Source organism: Narcine bancroftii, chromosome 2 (assembly GCF_036971445.1).
Source record: "Narcine bancroftii isolate sNarBan1 chromosome 2, sNarBan1.hap1, whole genome shotgun sequence".
Classification (NCBI taxonomy): Eukaryota; Metazoa; Chordata; class Chondrichthyes; order Torpediniformes; family Narcinidae; genus Narcine; species Narcine bancroftii.
The window spans coordinates 198985709-199005500 of NC_091470.1; the positions used below are offsets into that span (position 1 = coordinate 198985709).

At 50.5% G+C, this 19792-nt stretch overlaps 2 protein-coding genes across 6 annotated transcripts in view; one reads left to right on the forward strand and one right to left on the reverse strand.

The window, feature by feature from the left end:
• Positions 1–13: 13 nt before the first annotated feature.
• On the reverse strand, positions 14–992 carry LOC138753060 (uncharacterized). Its single transcript, XM_069915652.1, has 3 exons — positions 968–992; positions 379–675; positions 14–321 (listed from the first exon to the last, which is right to left on the reverse strand). The coding sequence occupies exons 1-3, from the start codon at positions 990–992 to the stop codon at positions 14–16; spliced, it is 630 nt and encodes a 209-aa protein (XP_069771753.1).
• Positions 993–6021: 5029 nt separating this feature from the next.
• The window catches only part of trip6 (thyroid hormone receptor interactor 6), a 29081-nt gene continuing 15310 nt past the window's right edge, over positions 6022–19792 (forward strand). For 2 of the 5 annotated variants that reach the window (XM_069920020.1, XM_069920025.1), the window contains exon 1: positions 13436–13583. In XM_069920020.1, the coding sequence (XP_069776121.1) occupies positions 13451–13583 (133 nt within the window). In that variant the 5' untranslated portion in view covers positions 13436–13450. Of the gene's footprint in view, positions 6125–13435; positions 13584–16236; positions 16452–19792 lie in introns of those variants that run through there. The other 3 variants (XM_069920024.1, XM_069920023.1, XM_069920022.1) reach the window with 3 other exon arrangements.

Sequence of the window (19792 nt, forward strand, 5' to 3'; positions counted from 1 at the left end):
GGGCATTGGGAGCTCAGATAGGCGAGCAGCTGGGGCCTAGCCGAGAATCAGTGGTCAGGGCATCGGGATTTGGAATGGGCGAGCAGCTGGGACCTAGCCAAGAATCAGTGGTCAGGGCGTCGGGAGTTGGAATGGGCAGGCAGCTGGGGCCTAGCTGAGAATCAGTGGTCAGGGCGTCGGGAGTTGGAATGGGCAGGCAGCTGGGGCCTAGCCGAGAATCAGTGGTCAGGGCGTCGGGAGTTGGAATGGGCGAGCAGCTGGGGCCTAGGTGAGAATCAGTGGTCGGGGCGTCGGGAGTTGGAATGGGCGAGCAGCTGGGGCCTAGCTGAGAATCAGCAGTCAGGGCATTGGGAGCTCAGATGGGCGAGCAGCTGGGGCCTAGCCGAGAATCAGTGGTCAGGGCATCGGGATTTGGAATGGGCGAGCAGCTGGGACCTAGCCAAGAATCAGTGGTCAGGGCGTCGGGAGTTGGAATGGGCAGGCAGCTGGGGCCTAGCTGAGAATCAGTGGTCAGGGCGTCGGGAGTTGGAATGGGCAGGCAGCTGGGGCCTAGCCGAGAATCAGTGGTCAGGGCGTCGGGAGTTGGAATGGGCGAGCAGCTGGGGCCTAGGTGAGAATCAGTGGTCGGGGCGTCGGGAGTTGGAATGGGTGGGCGGCCAGGGCCTTGGTGAGAGACTTTGGCCAATGCATCGGGAGCTCGGTGAGCCACACATTATACGCCCAGGAGCTGCTTGTGGCACATGAGGCGCAGTTTGGCCACCCTAGCGTGGCGGTTGGGGCAACAACATTGCAGTATTAGTGACCCAGGTTCTAAACTGTCACTGTCTGTAAGGAGTTTGTTCGTTCTCCCCGTGTCTGCGTGAGGTTTCCTTGGGGGGCTCCGGTTTCCTCTCACCCTACAAAAAAACGTATCGGAGGTTGGAGGTCAATTGGGTGTAAATTGGGCGGCACAGAAGGGCCTTGTTACCTTGCTGTATGTCAACATTTAACATTCAAATTCAGTATTACAATCATATCAGCCATGACTCTTGAATGGGGAGCTGGCTCAGGAATGAATAACCTCCCAAGTCGGCAATGTACATTTGTTTGCATCCCACTCCCACGTTGGCCTCCCCATCTCTAACCTCCTGCACAAGTGTCAAAGATTGACATACTGCTGGCTCTCCACAGCCTTCGGAACTCAACGCTGAATTCAACATCAGATAACACCACTCCGGCTCTCTGCATCGAAATTCAAGATCCAAGATTCAATTTATTATCGTGTAATAAAGACAGTGCAATATTACACGGAATTCACTTTCGTTGGCTGTAAAGCAGACAGATTCGCCGTCGGCAGGAATTGCCTGAAGCGCCTCTTACAGTTGGAGAAAGAGAAGCAAAAGAGAGTGTGTGTCCCCCCCCACCCCCCCCCCGCCCTCCCAGAGTCACCGAGTGTCCACGGATTCGCCTCCGGCACCCCACGAAGACCGGTCCAAACCATCGGCTGCCCGAGCTCCAGATCCGAAATGCCAACACGAGTAGGACCCCCTTCTGCACCCTCTCGCCTCCCGGTTCCGACACCTGGCACCCCTTCAGCTGGTCTCGAGCCCAGTCTCCAGCAGACTGCAGCCCGGTGGAAATCTCTCAACCGCACTTCCCAGCAGCCCGCAGCCTGTGTGTTTCTTCAACTGCAGGACCCCCCTCTCGCTGGTCTGCCACCATGATCCCGTGGGTCATCTCCTCTGCTTCGCTTCTCCTTCTCAAACAGGGGGTGGACTCCTTATTTCCTGGTGCCCTCCACTTCCCCGGAGTCTGCAACCCCCCTCGTGCTGCAGCCTATCCTGAGTACAGACCCTGGAGGATTTTAAATAAAACCACCGTCGACTCCAATTACAGGCAGTTTAAAGCCTGTTCGGAGCTGATGGCAGTTGGACCCCGTGAGGGATTGCTGCGTCTCTACTCCCTGCTCTCCCTGGGTCCGCACCTGTGGCCATGCTGCTGATACAGAACCTCTGCCAGCGCCTCAGCCCTGTTCCAGTGATCTAGCTCTTTCTGAACCCTCATGGATTTTCGTTAGGTTAAACAAGTTTGCAGATTCTGAGGTTGAGTGCATTACCACAGTCTGCCCAGGTCGAACATCGTCACGCTGGCGCACCTCAAGGTCACGCGCTTAGCCCGCTCCAGTTCACACAATTGACCCACAGCGGCATTTCCAAATCCATCTCCAACACGGTTATCAAGTTGGCAGGTGACGTGACAGTCATCGGCCCCATCAGCAACAGCGAGGAGTCGCCCTACGGAGACGAGGTGGAAAATCTCGTGATTATGGTGCGAAAGTAACAACCTGAGTCTCCACGTGGACGAGATGAAGGAGATGATTGTGGACGTCAGGAGGACCAGGAACGACCACCCTCCATTACACATCAACAGCACTGTAGTGGAGAGAGCGGAGACACCAAGTTCCTTGGAGTTCACTGAACTAGTGACCTTTTGTGGACACTCAACATCTCCTCACTTGTCAGGAAGGCGCGACAGTGTCTGCACTTCCTGAGAAGACTGAAGTGGGCAAGGTTACCAGCCACTATTATGTCAACCTTCTGCAGGAGAGCATCGTGGCCAGGCTGCATCACAGTGTGGGATGTTGCTGCAGAGAAATGGATTAGAGGTCAATCCACAGGACCATAGAGAGAATCACTGGAGACCTCCCCCCACCCCCCTCCACCCCCACCATCGACATGATCTATCCACCATCGACATGATCTATAGAGGTGCGGTGGAATGTGCACTGATCAGCAGATCACAGTCTGGTACAGGGACACCAATACCCCCGATTGTAAAGCCCTCCAAAAGGTCGTTGTCACAGCCCAGGACATCACTATTGAGAACATCTACAGGGAACGCTGCCGTCGGAGAGCAGCAGCGATCATCAAGGATCCACACCCACCCAGCACACGCTCTGTTCTCACTGCTGCCACCAGGAAAGAGGTCTCAGTGCCACAAGATTCGCACCACCAGGTTCAGGAACAGCTGCTCCCCCTCCACCATCAGACTCCTCAACGACAAACTCAATCAGGCGCTCATTTAAGGTCTCTTACTTGTGCACTTCATTGTTTTCTTTTTATTTTCTCTGTATTGCACAGTCAATTTGTTTGCATTTGTTACTGGTTTACAGTTTGTTTACACTGTGTACAGTTTACTTTTGCACTACCAATTAGTGGTAATTCTGCCGTGCCCACAGGAAAAAGGAATCTCAGGGTTGTATGTGATGTCATGTATGTACTCTGACAGGAAATCTGAAATCTATCTGTTCTGCTAAATTCAGCGATCAGTGGACATCTGCTCTGAGACCCCTTTGGTTCTCTTACAATTCTTGGCATCCAGTCATTTATCAGACACGCTCTCCCCTCGTCCGTCCCCTTCAAAGGCACCTAACAGTATTTGCCCCCTCTTGTGCTCCACCCAACCGTTTGAACATCAGGGGGACAGGCATCATTTTTTAAAATTTAAATTTACAGCGCAGCAACGGGCATTCTGACCCATGAGTCCATGCTGCCAATTTGCACCCAAATTTCCAGGGATAAAATGGCTGCCACAAGAGGTCGCGGGTTTAAGGTGGTGGGGATCAGGTACAGGGGAGATGTCAGGGGTACTTGTTTTTCATGCAGAGGGTGCATGGAATGGGGCACCAGCAACGGTAGTGGAGGTGGATATGTTAGAGTCCTTTAAGAGACTTTTGGATCAGTTCAAGGAGATTAGAAAAATAGAGGGCTAGTCATTTCTAAGATAGGGACATGTTCAGCACAACTTTGTGGGCCGAAGGGCCTGTATTGTGCTGTAGGTTTTCGATTTCTCTAATTGACCTACAACCCCACCCCACCCCAGTCCGTTTTGAATGGTGGGAGGAATCTGGAGCCCCTGGAGAAAACCCACGCAGACATGGGGAGAATGTACATACCCCTTATGAACAGTGCGGGATTCGAACCAATACCCCCAGTCTGCCCAGGTCGAACATCGTCACGCTGGCGCACCTCAAGGCTGCGCGCTTAGCCCGCTCCAGTTCACACAACTGACCCACGGCGGCATTGCCAAATCCACCTCCAACACGTTTGTCAAGTTGGCAGGTGACGCGACAGTCGTCGGCCTCATTAGCAACAGCGAGGAGTCGCCCTACGAAGACGAGGTGGAAAATCTCGTGATTATGGCGCGAAAGTAACAACCTGAGTCTCCATGTGGATGAGATGAAGGAGATGATTGTGGACGTCAGGAGGATTAGGAACGACCACCCTCCATTACACATCAACAGCACTGTAGTGGAGAGAGCGGAGACACCAAGTTCTTTGGAGTTCACTGAACTAGTGACCTTTTGTGGACACTCAACATCTCCTCACTTGTCAGGAAGGCGCGACAGTGTCTGCACTTCCCGAGAAGACTGAAGTGGGCAAGGCTACCAGCCACTATTATGTCAACCTTCTGCAGGAGAGCATCGTGGCCAGGTTGCATCACAGTGTGGGATGTTGCTGCAGAGAAATGGATTGGAGGTCAATCCACAGGACAATAGAGAATCACTGGAGTCCTCCCACCATCGCTGGGCGATGTAACAGCATCGTGCGGACCGCCATGCCGGCCGCGCTGCCGTGGTGAACACCGCCTGAAGTTCTATCCAATGCAACACCCGCAGCGACCGCAGGCTCAATTTTAACATTTTAGAAGAACTTGAACCGGTAGGAGGGCCACAGGCTGGGCGCAGGTTAGTGGGACGGGGGCAGAAAAAAATGGTTCGGCACAGACTAGAAGGGCCAAAGGGGCCCGCTTCTAGTGCTGCATTGTTCCGTGGCTCCAAGCAGTAAGAGTCGTTGCTTGGTGTGCAAGACTCTCGTACGTACACTTTCAACACTCTGACTTAGAGAAAGAGTCTGTGGTTTGAGCCCTGTGCTGACAAGCAGTCCTTCAAGCAGTACTTTTCTCACAATCAACACCATTTGATCATTATCAGAGGTTGTGCAGGGTGAAAGTTTCAACCCTGCAATAATGTGACACCAAGGTGGTTGAGTATTTGAGCATTGATCTTTTGTGCTCCTGTGGTCAAGATACAGACAGCTGATACTGAATGTCAAAAATTCTGCAACATTCACACTTAAAGTTTTATAACCAGAGGTTGACAAGAAGTGTTATAATCTGAAACTATGATAAAGATTCCCCATTTCTTACTCACTCTCTCCAATAGGAGAGTTAAGATGGCCTATGGGACGCTGGGCTCCATTAGTCAGGGGATTGAGTTCAAGAGGCAAGAGGTCATGTTGCCACTCTACAAATCTCTGGTGAGAGCAGTTCTGGTCACCTCAATACAGGAAGGATGGAGAGGGGGGCAGAGGAGGTTTAACAGGACGTTGCCTGGATTGGGACTTTTCTCTTTGGAGTGCAAAAGGGTGAGAGGAGATAAGAGGTCGACAAGATTAAGAAAGGCAAAGACAGGGTGGGCGGCCAGCGCCTGTTTCCCAGGACAGGAGTAGCAAAAACCAGAGGACATCTGCACAAACATTGAGGGCCGAAGGGCCTGTACTGAGCTATTGTGATAATGAATTGTCTCTTTGCCCTCGACAATTCCCCCTCCCCTCCACATATTTTATTTCTCACTACACCTTTATTCCTTCTTCCTTCTTTCCCAATGTATTCTCCCTTCTCTCCCCTTCTTCGTTCTTCCCTCTTTCCCACTCCCCCTCCCTTCTCTCCCCTTCTTCGTTCTTCCCTCTTTCCCACTCCCCCTCCCTCCCCACCACTCTTCCACGTCCCTCCCCTTCCCCATCTCTTCCCCATCTCCCTTCCCTCCCCCCCTCCCCTCCCCCTTTCCCCCTCCCCTTTCCCCCTCCCTTTCCCCCTCCCCTTTCCCCCTCCCCTTTCCCCCTCCCCTTTCCCCCTCCCCTTTCCCCCTCCCCTTTCCCCCTCCCCTCCCCCTCCCCTTTCCCCCTCCCCTCCCCCTCCCCTTTCCCCCTCCCCTCCCCCTCCCCTTTCCCCCTCCTCTCCCTCCCACCCCCCCCCCCGTTCCCGCGCGTCACCCCATTGGAATCCGATGACGTCACCGGCCGTCTCTCCGCGCTAAACTTCCACACAAAGTTTCCCGGGAGCGGGGCCGGGCGGCGCGGACCAGGTACCGGGGGCAGGGGGGCCGCGAGCACGAGCGGGGCAGGGGGACCGCGGGCAGCGGCAGGGCCGCGGATCCCCCCCCTCCCCCCGGCGGGGCCGCTGGGTCCCGGGCTGGAGCGGCGGGTCGGGCCGGGATCCGGGGCCCGGAGAGTGTCAACCACCCCCCCCCCCCGCCCGGTCCCCCCACTGTCCACCCACCCTCTCCAGAATCCCTACATCGTCCCACAGAACCCCCGCCCCTCACACCACAGCCCACACCTCCCCCTCCCCTGATCCCCCTCCCCGTTCCCTGTCACCCCTCACCCTCCCCGATGCCCCTCACCCTCCTCTCTCCCCCTCACGTTCCCCATCTCACTCCCCCACTCGCCCCCCCACACATCCTCCCTGCCCCTCTCATCCTCCCCATTCCCCCCACTCCCCTATTCCCCCTACTCACCCTCCCAAATCCACCCTCCCCCTTTTCCTACACCCCACCCTCATTTATTCTTCTTCCTCCCAGCCTACTCAACCCCTACCCCCCACCCCCCACAACGCCCTTGGCCCCAGCCACTTCCCCGCTCTCACCCTGGGCAAACTGTACTTTCACCCACAAATTGTCTTGATCAGAATGTTCTGTAACCTTGGTTGATCTTTTTTAGAACATTACAGCGCTAAAACGGGCCTTTCAGCTCTTCTAGTCTATATCAATCTATTAATATTGCCTTGTGCCACTGACCTGCACCCAGTCCATAGCCCTCCATACCTCTCCCATCCATGTACCTGTCCAAATTCTTCTTAAATGTTAAAACTGAGCCCACATCTCCACTTCAACTGGAAGCTCGTGTACACACTCCCACCACTCTCTGCGTGAAGAAGTTCCCCCTAAACTTTTCCCCTTTCACCCTTAACCTACGTCCTCTAGTTTGTATCTCACCTGCCCTCAGTGGAAAAAGACCTGCTTTCATTTACTCTGTACCCATTAAAATTTTGTACACTTCCATCAAATTTACCCTCATTCTCTAACGCTCCAGGGAATAAATTCCTAACCTGTTTAACCTTTCCCTGTAACTTAGTTCCTCAAGTTCAGGCAACATCCTGGTAAAGTAATAAAACGCAAAAGTCTGCAAACACCAAGGTTGAAGTAAAAACAATGCTGGAGAAACTCAGCAGATCAAACAGTGTCCATTCTTTATATAGCAAAAGTAATTACCAAATAGTATGCATTTTTGCTTTATAAAGTACAACATCCTTGTAAATTTTTGCACCCTTTCTTGTGCCTTCCTGGGTCTCTGAACCATGTTTCCACCGTGTTGGGCGTTTCCCTAGTTACCTTCCCCCCCCCCCATGGGGGCTGCCTTTGCTCCACTTTTGAAGTTTTTCTCCTGAGATATCATTCCTCTTTCTTTTAAGACAATCCCATCTCTTCCTCTGATCAGGTCACTATTTGCCCCCTCTCACTCCTGTGTTTCACTTGAGAAGGATCTTGTTTGAATGGAAGTCGTTGGAAGGGCTGTGGAATGTGTGTTGTCCTCTGCTCTGTAGAACAGTGAGTTGGCAGAATAAAGCCATACTCCGACTGCTACATAGAGCCTCTCTTATCTAGTAGCTCCCTTAGTCTGTTTGAATCTGCCACCGTTAGTATAAATTCCTGACAGACAGTGTGGAACTCCAACCCCAGTTCCCCAATCGCTGGCGCTGTAAAGGTTGAATCTGCCGTGCTGTCAGGAATTTGTATTAACATCCCGATCACTGGCTCTGGAAAGGTGTTGCGCTAACCGTATCGCCCCCACAGTGTTATTTCTTGTTTTAAGCTTTGTTCTACCTTTGAAATGTTTACATAGGAGGTCCCTCAAGGGTCAATTTCTGTTTTCTGGCATTTTCTATGGTCCGGCAATGGCTGGGTCCTGATGTCGCCGGATTAGAGGTACAACCTGCAATACCTTCTGGCATTAGGTCTGAGTTGTTTGAAAACCCTTTTGAGCATTGTCCAACTTGCTGGAATATTGGTCCTCATCCTAAGTTCCACACTTTGAGGATTGGAGAGCAAGTAGGGGGAAGAGGATGAAGGTTTCCTTCGGGACAGGGTGAAGTTCAGGGGGAGGCAATGTTTGGTGTTGGCTTCTGTCCCAGCAGAGGTTAGGGGTATGTGCTCTGCTGCAGCACGTGGGTCCTGTTACCTTGGTGCTTTATCCAGATCGGTTTTTAATGACTGCATATCTCCTGCTTTAAATCACACTTGCTGTCTCCTTTCATCAGATCAATAGCATGTTGGAGACGGTTATATTCACAGCAATGGTCCCAAATGAAATTGGGAGAAATATCCTTAGGGGTTGAGTCTGTCAAAATCTACCCAGGTCAGGTTTTTAAGAACATAAGAAACAGGAGCGGGAGTCGGCCATCTGGCACGTCGAGCCCTGCTCCCCCATTCAATGTGATCATGGCTGAGCTGATGATGGGCTCATCTTCACCGACCTGCCTTTTTCCCACCCCCTACGATGCAAAAATCTATCCAACCTTGTCTTAAATATATTTACTGAGGTTGCCTCCACTGCTTCAATGGGCAGCGAATTCCACAGATTCACCCCCCTCTGGGAAAAGCAGTTCCTCCTCATCTCTGGATCTTGAAGCTATGTCCCCTAGTTCTGCTCTCCCCTCACCAATAGAAACAACTTTCCTACCTCTATCTTAACTCTGCCTTTCAAAATTTTATGTGTTGCTGTAAGATCTCTAAATTCCAGTGAGTGCAGTCCCAGACGCCTCAATCTCTCCTCATCGGCTAACCCCCTCATCCCTGGAATCAACCTGGTGAACCTCCTCTTCGCCACTTCAAAGCCCATCAGGAGACCAGAACTGCATGCCGTGCTCCAGACAGGGCCTCACCAGGACAGTGTACAGTTGCAGCATAACCTCCCTGCTCCTAAATTCAATCCCTCCAGCGACGAGGGCCAACATTCCATTTGCCTTCTTGATAACCTGCTGCACCTGCAAACCAACCATTTGCAATTCATTCACAAGTCCTCCTGCACGACAGCAGGCTGCCATCGCTTGCCTTTTTAATAATATCTTGACCTTCCATTTTTCTTGCCAAAGTGGGTCACCCTACATTTGCTGACATTGTCCCTCCAGCTCAGAAACGGGTCCATCCATTCTCTCCTGATTGCCAAGCACCTCTTGAGCTCCACGCACCAACTGCCTTCATCATTTCATCACCAAACTTCTATCGCTCCTGATTCGTGTGGACTTGTAATATTACAAAGGCAGGAGTGTGTGGCAGGTCTGTTTTCCTGTGGTATTTTGCACGTTCTGTGAAGGAGCAGCGGAGGTAGATTCCACTGAATCTTTCAGATGTGAAAAGAAGCCAGTTGTGTTGTGAACGGAACGATTTGAATTGATCGTTCGGAGAGTTGGGTTCTCCTGCATGTGCTTTTAGAGTTGAAAGTTGCTGAAATGTAAGAGGAACCTTTTTAATTTTAAAATTTAGACATACAGCATGGTAACAAGGCCCTTCCGAGTCCACATAATCCAAATCCTCCAATTAATGACCAACCTCTGTGTGCCCAGAGGAAACCCACGCAAACTGGGATGAATGTACAAACTCCATCCAGACCGTGCCCAATTTGAAGCTGAGTCACTGGCAGCGTAATAGCCTCATGCTAACTGTGTCGCTCGATCCTTGTTCGGGGCAAGGGAAGGCTGGAAATTGATGAGAGTGAGGTTCTGGGTTTTTTTTATTCCTGACTCTTATGAATATCTGTCAGACTCGAACAGTCGGTAAATCCAAACAGCCCTGAGATCATAGACCACGCGGGAAGAAGGAGCAGCAGGCGTGGTCACACTAGGCCCTTCCAAACTGCTATCTAAAATGGGGTTAACCAGACAATTTGCCCGGTTAGCGCCCCAGTTACGTGGCAGTTAGAAAGGGTCTGACTCGGTCAATCCTGTCTGAATCCAACCGGGTCCCTGACCTACCTCAGAGGGAGTCAGGGAACCCAGTTGAACTTAGCTAGGTCATGTCCACAGGCGGTTTGAAAACAAAAATGGACAACCTGCTTATTCTGGTGACATCAGCGCTTGTGGGCGTGTCAGCATCCGAACATCCGGCAGTACTTCCAGTGAGTACGTGACACATAGCGGGGGTGGGATCCCCCTTAAATTGCCAGATTGGTGATATAATGGGTCAATTCCCCTCCAATTTAAGAGGTCCTGGAAGCACCTTTGCCCCAGTAATCGCACCCGGGACCCAGGTGCTGCAGTTTGAAAGGATTTGAGTGTGCCAACCTGCTCGTAAATTGTCCTGTGTCCATGAACCTGCTGCACACCTTTCACCCCTTTCCTCCCAGCCTTAATTATTCCAGGGTGCTGGGGGATGCAACTTCTCCCCTCTACAAACCCAAATTCCTCCTATTATTATCCCAGTGTTCAAACTCCTGCTGAATCCCAGTTCATCCATGGTTACAGTCCCTCCTCCTTCCACTCCCAGGTTGAGCAATTTCCAAATTTAAATCTTCTTGTTTTAAATTCAGTCCACTCTCCTGCTCCTGCATCTCTGTGTGCTCCATTCCGCCCTGAGCTGTGTCTCCAATTCTGATCTCCCACTCATTCACTCCCACACCATCAGCTGCCAGGTCCTTTGCTAAACCTCCCCCTCTCTCCCTTCAAGAGGGTCCTTTTTCCCACTGCCTGTGTGGAGGATGTGTTTGCCCTCTCGTACCCTGGTGAAACACAAAAGTCTGCAGACACTGTGATTGTAGTTAAAACACACCGAAGTGTAGATAGTTAAGAGGCTTTTTCCCAGGGCTGAAATGGTACCACAAGAGAACACGGGTTTAAGGTGGTGGGGAATAGGTACAGAGGAGATGCCAGGCATGTTTTTTTTATGCAGAGAGTGGTGGTGTGTGGAATGGGCTGCCACAATGTTAGAGTCCTTTAAGAGACTTTTGGATAGGTACATGGAGGTTAGGGCTATGGGTAAGTCTAGTCATTTCTATGGTACGGCCATGTTCGGCCCAACCTTGTGGGCCGAAGGACCTGTATTGTGCTGTAATTTTTCTATGAAATGATGGAGGATCTCAGCCAGACTTTTCAATGTCCATAAAAAGCAAAGATATATTTCTCTGGGTGCCAAGTTCAAAAACAATCCTCTGAAGAGTGTCTTCAAGGTTTCACTGCTTTGTGTGACACCCCTGAGGACGTCAGGGCACAGGATGTGGCGAACCCGGTGTTAATGTCAAAAGTCTGGCCTCGGTAAAAAGATTCCAGCACTTGGATTGCCGCACTGTTGGGGAACAGGTATGTCCTTGTCTTGTGAGGTTCCAGGGCAGGTCAAGCAGAGGTTAGAGAAAATAATTAATTGTGTCTACAATGTCCTATCACGCGTTCCCAGGGCAGCAAACAGCATTAATTAGATATGGAGAGTTGTGTCTATGCTGTCCTGCCAGGGATGGTAGAGATTAAGGGACTTTATTGCAGGCCCGATGTGGATATCAGGAGGTCCTACTGAGCTGATTGCCTCCATGCCCATCCAGGGTGTACACTCCATCCTCAATAGGGATGGCAACTGTTTAATATAGATGTGTAATTGTCTTGTAATTGTGTTTCAATTTGTTTGATTAACAATGTATTTGTGTTAATAAAATAATTGTGAAAAAAACAAGGGCAGGGATTGGGGGGTGGAGGGGGGTTAGAGTGAAACTCCCACACTGTCCCATCCACACTGTCCCATCCACACTGTCCCATCCACACTGTCCCATCCACACTGTCCCATCCACACTGTCCCATCCACACTGTCCCATCCACACTGTCCCATCCACACTGTCCCATCCACACTGTCCCATCCACACTGTCCCATCCACACTGTCCCATCCACACTGTCCCATCCACACTGTCCCATCCACACTGTCCCATCCACACTGTCCCATCCACACTGTCCCATCCACACTGTCCCATCCACACTGTCCCATCCACACACAGTCCTAGAGCAGGGATTGAGGGGGTTAGAGTGAAGCTCCCACACTGACCCATCCACGCACAGTCCTAGAGCAAGGATTGAGAAGGGTTAGAGTGAAGGTCCCACACTGTCCCATCCACACACAGTCCCAGGGCAGGGATTGAGGGGCTTAGAGAGAAGATCCTACACTCTCCCGTCGCACACTCAATGGGCAGGGCTTGAGGGGGGTTGAAGTGAAGATCCTACATTGTCCTGTCACACAGTCCCAGGGCAGGGATTGAGGGAGGTGGGGGTTAAAGTCAAGCTCCTACACTCTTCTGTCGCACACTCCCTGGGCGGGAATTGTCTGGATAAGTGTGAAGTGCCGACACTGTCCCGTCACAGATTGCCAGCTCATCGTCCATCCAGTGTGCCAGGTTTTCAGGCATTGGTGCGTCATTGTCTCAGAGCTCCCACCGGATTCAGAGGAAACAGTATTTTCCCGGCCTTTGTTCTATCTCAGCTCTGTACCATTTCAGAAAATCTACTGCGGCCCAGAGTTAACAGCTTCAATTTTGAGTTTTTGGGGAAGGAGCAGATCTTCCTGATTTCACACCACAAGTGCCTGCCTCCAATTTTAGGATTAGTTTGTGTGAAAATAGTTTCTTTAACCGAACCATTGTACCGGAAGCTTCCTGACTATATAAAACCCTCTAAATTTTACATTTCGACATGAGTAACAGGCCCTTCTGGCCCATGAGCCTGTGCCGCCCAATTACACCCAATTGGTACGTTTTGAGTGGTGGGAGGAAACTGGAACCCCGGGGAAATCCAACACAGGCACGGGGAATGAACGTATGGATGCCTTATAGACACCATGGGACTCGGACCCTGGTCTCGATCGCTGGCGCTAACTGCTACACCGCTCCTCACTCTGTAACTCCGCTGACTGGCTCGGTCCCCTTCCCCGTGTTGATATTTCCATTGGCTGCCGCCTTGATGGGAACATTTTGATTTCTCTGCCCCCCCCCCCAGGTAAGTTACCTTGATACCATCCCTGAACAGATTGGATTTTGAGGGTGTCCCTAGAGAGGAGCGAGGGTTTCTCGATCTCCCCTATCAATAAAGTGTTGTCCTCGCTAACCACACATATGTCTCCAGGAGCAGCAAGAGAGGGTTGGGGTGGAAATTCCAGAGCCTTTAAACTGGTGATTAGGAGGAGAGGGTTTCAGCTATGGCCCCTTCCCAGTAAAGTAGTCAAATTTTGTTTTCTTTCGTACTTCTCTCCTACTGAAAAGATAAAATAATTTGTGTAGCTTAGTGAAAAGAATAAAAAGGTTTTTACTTAAATGTGCTGTGTCCCATCCCCCCCCCCAAGGGGAACTCTAGGCCTCCCGTTGAGAATGGCTGGTCTAGAGCACCGAGATGTCACAGTGGGGAGTGTCAAGTTCAGGAGGGAGTCACAAAGAGGGTGCCGGCTTTTCACATTTGCCTTGGTGGCTCCCAACGCAGGATCTCTGCTCCACCCTGTTGGACTGCCTGTGGCGACCTGTCTCAGGTAGGATCCGAGCTCCTTCCGTGAGCTGATGGCGGCCATTGTTGGCGGGTCAGAACTTGTAATGCCAGGGAATTGTCAGCCTTTGCTTGCTGGGATCTTCTGCCAAGGCAGGTCTTTTGAACTGAACCGACTGGGATCTGCCAGAGTGCTGCATCAGCTAACCACCCCCCCAACCCCCCTGCATCTTTGGTTCCCCCCACCTCCACCCCCTGCCATTGGGTCCCCCTATCTCCAACCCCTGCCATTGGGTTCCCCCCACCTTCATCTTCCACCAGCCAATGCTGGTGTCCAACAAATGACCTGGGTTCACCAGCTGAAAGCAAGTTCACCTTGAAATCTGGGACTGAAGACCAGCCATCCACATTCACATGAGCTGTTGTTCACCCTTATTTGGGAGCAGGTGCGGGTCCCACACTCTGCATTTTTTTAAAAAGACTCAGGACTTCTCTTGGGACTCGTTTTTTTTGCATCAACCAATCTCTCATGAACTGATTGGGATCTTCCTCTGCAAATGGGAAAAATGGAGTCTAATTATTCATCAGGCGAACCTTCTTGGGCAGCATTTGGTCTCAATCTGAGATGCCTATATTCTCCCAGAATTCTGGGCACAGAATTCCTTGTGCTCGATGCTGTTGCATCCAGCACTGTTCTTGCTGGCTGAAATTCCCTTCCTTGCTTCAGCCTTCACCCTCGCTCGTCTACACTGACTGAGTGGCCCATCTGAGAGAGTCTTGTTTGCCTGCATTTGGCCCCTCGACATTTGCTATCCCTGTAGCTGTCTCAATGTCTGGGCATCCTCGAAGAAGGCAAATGCAGTGCTGGCGTTCATTTCAAGAGGAAATGAATACAAGATGTTGAGGCGTTATAAGGCCATGATAAGACCTCACTTGGAGTATTGTGAGGAGTTTTGGGCTCCTAGTTTAAGAAAGGATGTGTTGGGGTTGGAGAGGGCTCAGAGGAGGTTCACAAGGATGATTCCGGGAATGAAAGGGTTATCATTCAAGGAGCATTTGACAGCTCTTGGCCTGGACTTGTTGGAATTTCAAAGAATGAGGGGGAATCTCATTGAAACATTTCGAATGTTGAAAGGCAGAGTCATTGTAGAAAAGTTGTTTCCCCGCGGTGGGAGAGTCTAGGACAAGAGGGCACCACTTCAGGATTGAGGGACGTCCAGTCAGAACAGAGACGCGGAGGAATTTCTTCAGCCGGAGGGTGGTGAATGAGTGGAATTTGTTGCCACAGGTGGTTGTGGAGGCCGGGTCATTTGAGGCAGAGATTGACAGGTTCTTGATTAGTCAGGGCATCGAAGGTTATGGGAAAAAGGCCGGGCAGTGGAGCTGAGTGGGGAAATGGATCGACTTATAAATGAATGGTGGGACAGAGTCGATGAGCTGAATGGCCTATTTCTGCTACTATGTCTTAAGCATCATGATTGTTGTAAATTAGTTCAGGTTTGTGTTTAAACGTTTCTACAGATTGAAGATGCTAAACCCCCACCTTTGCTTCTTGGCATCATTGGAGGTCCCCAGGTTGACCCTCTATGTCTGGACTGGGCCAGGGTGGTGCCTTGGTGTTTTGCTCGACCCCCTTCCCCCATCCGCTGAGAACTGTTCATCTTTCCATGGAGTAGGCCTGGTGCTGATGCTCTGTGCAACCAAACCTCCCCTCCCCCTTGGGTCTGCAGCAGAACAGGACTTGGCTTGGAGACCCTGCAGTGAGGGATGGCTGCATCTGAGCTGGAGGGGAGAGCGTCCTGGAAGGAGGATGATTGGAAGTGCTGGAGACAGTCCTCGAGCAAGGCTGTTAGGCTGCAATTCAGACTAAACTCAAATCAGGGAAAGGATCCAGGAGTGCTCCTCCCCACCCATTCCCCTTTACCATTTTGTTCAGATACCTGCGACATTTTGTTCATACTTTGAAGAAGGCCTCAAGCCTGAAACATTGGTTATGTATCTTTATCTTGGATGCTGTTTGACCTGCTGAGTTTCTCCAGCATTGTTTTTACTTCAATTGCAGTGTCTGCAGACAAAAGGAGCCAACTATTTAGAACTGTACAGGTCCTTCGACTCACGATGTTGTGCCAACTATATAAACCTTCTCAACAAACTAAACCTTCCCTACCTCATACCATAAACCCTCTGTTTTTCATCCATGTGCCCTGTCAGTCTTTTAAATATCCCTATTGTTCCAGCCTCCACCACCACCCCTGGCAATGCATTCCAGTCACCCACTACTCTCTGTGTAATAACTGTACCCTTGACATCTCCCCTAAACATTCCTCCCCTCACCTTTTTCAGATGTCCTCTGGTGTTTGCTCCTGTTACCCCAGGCTGTCCACCCTATCTCTGCCTCTTTGTAGCCATGGCATTATCGGATTGGGAGTTTTAATTTAATTTAGACATACAGCACGGTTTCAGCCCTGCGAGCCCGTGCCACCCAATTAACCTACCCCCCCCCCCCGTGCATTTCAAAGGGTGGGAGGAAACCAGAGCCCCTGGGCAAAACCCACGGAGAAGACACGAGAGACAGCTTAAAGATGAGGATGTACTATTTTAGTCAGCTAAGGGGTGTCGAGGTTAACAATGGCTTGGAGTTGTTACAAACATTGTCTTCTAATTGTCAACCCTCCAATGCAATTCCTTTTAAACTGCAGCACCAGGGTGGCCCTCCTGGGACCCAGGTCTGATGACTGCGGCAAAAGCTGCTGGAAGCACCTTTCAAGTTGCAGGGAGATTGACCCAGCAATTTAAGGGGGATTCTGCCCCTGCAATGATGCGTCATGCACTCAACGGAAATACTGCCGGATGTTCGGATGCTGACTGCCTGGTGACACATGTACGCAAGCGCTGACGTTACCGGAATAAGCAGGTCGGCCATTTTCCCGTTCAAATCGTCTGCGGACATGACCTAGGTTTGAGTCTAACTGGATTCCCTGACTCCCTCTGAGGTAGGTCAGGGATCTGGTTGGATTCTGACACGGTTGACCGAGTCAGACCCTTTCTAGCTGCCGTGTAACTGGGGCGCTCACGAGGCAAATTGCCCGGTGAACCCCATTTTACAGAGCTGTTTGAAAAGGCCTATGGATGATGTGGGTATCATCCAGCTCATTCAGGTTGCCCGTCCATGTCTAATATCCCTCCACAATACAGTCAGGCAGACAATTTGGGCTCAGAAGATGGCTGCCACACTTGCTTGAATATCAAACTTAATTTTCTCATTTATTTTTAAATAATCAAAATGTACAAATTGGCTCAAAGAACAATAAATAAAAAAATGCATTAAATTGTAAATCTCGCTTTTAATAAAGGTTCCTTTTATAAGCTTTCAAACAAAATGCTTTGATGATGTACATTTTGAAATATTTGACTGTAAAACTATGCAAGATCATTTCCTTTTGGAGCACAATTTAATTTCATAGTCAGTTGGGCTCAATCCTGGCCAGGTTTCCTCGGTCTTTGGAGGCTGCTTCTTGCATACAGGTGTTCTCCACCTTGCCACCTACACGACTTACAGCCACCCGTACATACGACCCAATTTTCCTTTTTAAAAATATGTTAAAATTGCGCATTCACGGGTGAAATTCAGGCCTATCTATGGAAAATAAAGCCTCTCTCCAGACCTGGCTGGTGGTGGCCATGTTGAATTTGACCAACAATAACACAGTTACAGTGAAATTCCGACATGCGGCCATTCCAAAATCAAACCGTTCGGCCAGAACGGAACACAATGCAAGTTTTTTAAAATAATTTTTTATTTTTCACACTATGAACCATATCAATCAAAATATGTACAAACATTTCTCATTAAATTTACACAGTGGTCTAAACACAATGCAAGTTGAGGAATACCTGTATTGGAGGTCTGAGCACATCAATGTCACAATCTAAATCAGTGGTTTTCAAATTTTTCCATTCCACTCACATCCCACCTTAAATAATCCCTTTCTAATCACAGAGCACCTATGGCATAGGGAATACTTAAGGTGGGATGTGAGTGGGAAGGGAAGGTGGAGAACCACTGCAGGCTCAATTGTTACTGAAATATTTTGCTTGAGAAAAATTATTGTTGGCCCATTTCCTTTGGAGTTGTGAAACGGTGCACATAACAAGTCAATGATGGATGATTAAAACAGTGGTTTTCAAACTTTTTCTTTCCATCCACATCCCCCTTACTAGTCACAGAGCACCGATGGCATGGGGAATACTTAAGGTGGGATGTGAGGGGAAAGAAAAAGTTTGAAGGCCACTGATCGAAATGATCCAACATGGTGAGGATAGTAGCAAGAGACGCGTCAAAATCCACCAGGTCGTATTCGCCCCTGATGTGCCGCAGATTGTGCTTGGATATTTTGTACGGCAGCATCCATTCTCCCAAGTTTTCCAGCACCCATTTTCTAGCAGTGCCCCAATAGAAAGGCCGCTGCTGTCTCCGGGCACTGCGTGGCTTTCAGAATCAATGTGAGTTTGTATCTGAGCATGGCCTGACAGTCGCGGCTCGACACGCTTGTCCTTTATAGGTCCCTCCTTCCCGACATCCAATCTTCCTGTTCGGCAACGTCCCGGGCATATTCCAGGCTGGTTTGGGGAGGCTCTTGGAAAGAGAAGGTTTGAGAGATTGGGGAACACCAGCTGTGATTGTTTGGAGTGGCTTGTTCCTTTTCTGTAATTATTCCACTGTGATGGAATCGGTGATGCAGTTGGCACTCCCAGCATGACCACCACCTCCATCCCAGCAGCAGTGGGATCTCTGTGTCCCCTAACGTTTCACTGGGTCGAGGATCTGGATGCGACCCTGGTTGCCCCAATGTGATTGAAGATGGTGCTGCACTCCCTAGGGCCACCTTCACTTCCGCAACCTTCCATCTTATTAACCAGCTATGGTAGAAGATCAGGAACCCTGCCCTGCATAGAACATTCAGTGGGGTGTTCCTTGGCTCACTGTTGCCATCGGGTTATGGGAATGGACAGTGGAGGAAGTAGACGTCAAACCTTGCTCCCTCTTTTTAAAAAAAATTAAAACAATGCTGGATAAACTCGGGTCAGTGTACTTTATACAGTAAAAATAAATATATATAGCCAGTGTTTCAGGCCTGAGGCCTTCATCAAGATACGAGCAAAATGTCGGCAGGCACCTGAACAAAATGGTGGAGGGGTGGAGCGCTGTCCCGTAGGCAGGAGGTAAGAGGTGGATGAGTGAGGGAGGGAGGGTACAGCAGTGAACGAGGGGAGGGCTCTGTGAATGGAGAGGGAAGGGGTTGGAGAGCTGGAGACAGGGGCGGGGAGAGAGAACAGGGAGTGGGTCAGCAGAAACTGGAGAAGTCGACGAGGGCCCAGGCGGAAAATCGTGCTGTTCCTTCAATTTACGAGTGTTATTGGGATAGTACACAAGGCCACGGATAGACATGAGCATGGAGTGGGCGGGGAATTGAAGTGGTGGGCCACTGGGAGATCCCCGTCACTGATGCGGACAGAGCGAAGGTGCTCGGCGAAGCAATCTCCCGGACTGCGCCTCGTCTCTCCGATGTAGAGAAGCCTCCAATGTATCCCCTGCAGTGGTTGGAACTGAGCTGCACAGGAGTTTGGGGCTGATAGGTCTCTGCACCAGAGGCAGGCATGTCGAGAAAGCCTTGTGCCATCCTGATTGCAAACTTCTGTAATTTGAACTACTTGCTTCCTGTTCCTCAAATAACATAACAGGCACAGTATATCACTAGACTATGTTTCCTAGAGACTAGAACCAGGGGACATGGCCTCAAGATTCAGGGGAGTAGTTTTAGGACGGAGATGAGGAGGAATTTGCTTTACCCAATCTGAAATTCGCTGCCCATTGAAGCAGTGGAGGTGGCCTCAGTAAATAGATTTAAGACCAGGTTGGATAGATTTTTTACACAGTAGGAGATTGAGGGATATGGGGAAAAGGCAGGACGGTGGAGATGAGCCGATCATCAGATCAGCCTCGAACACATTGAATGCGGAGCAGGCTCGACGGGCCGGATGGCCCACTCCTGCTCCTATTTGTTCTTGTGTTCTCAGGTTGAGTCCCCCCACCCCGGCAGCGATTCCTTCTCTGCCTTTCTCTCCACCCGGCTCCACATCAGATAGGAACTCTGGTTCCACAAACCCGGAGCTCCAGCTCCCTCTGGAGTGCCTTCCCGAACTGGACTGCTGTCACGCTGGTGAAAGTGTCGATCTCTTTGGCGCGAGTGGGGT

Excerpts from the sequence above, each read along its gene's own strand:
- LOC138753060 (XM_069915652.1), bottom strand. The coding sequence starts at position 992 with ATGTTAAATGTTGACATACAGCAAG. Across the intron at positions 676-967 it reads AAATGTTGACATACAGCAAG|TCTCTCACCAAGGCCCTGGC; the intron begins GTAACAAGGCCC and ends CATTGGCCAAAG. Across the intron at positions 322-378 it reads GACCACTGATTCTCGGCTAG|GCCCCAGCTGCTCGCCCATT; the intron begins GCCCCAGCTGCT and ends ATTCTCAGCTAG.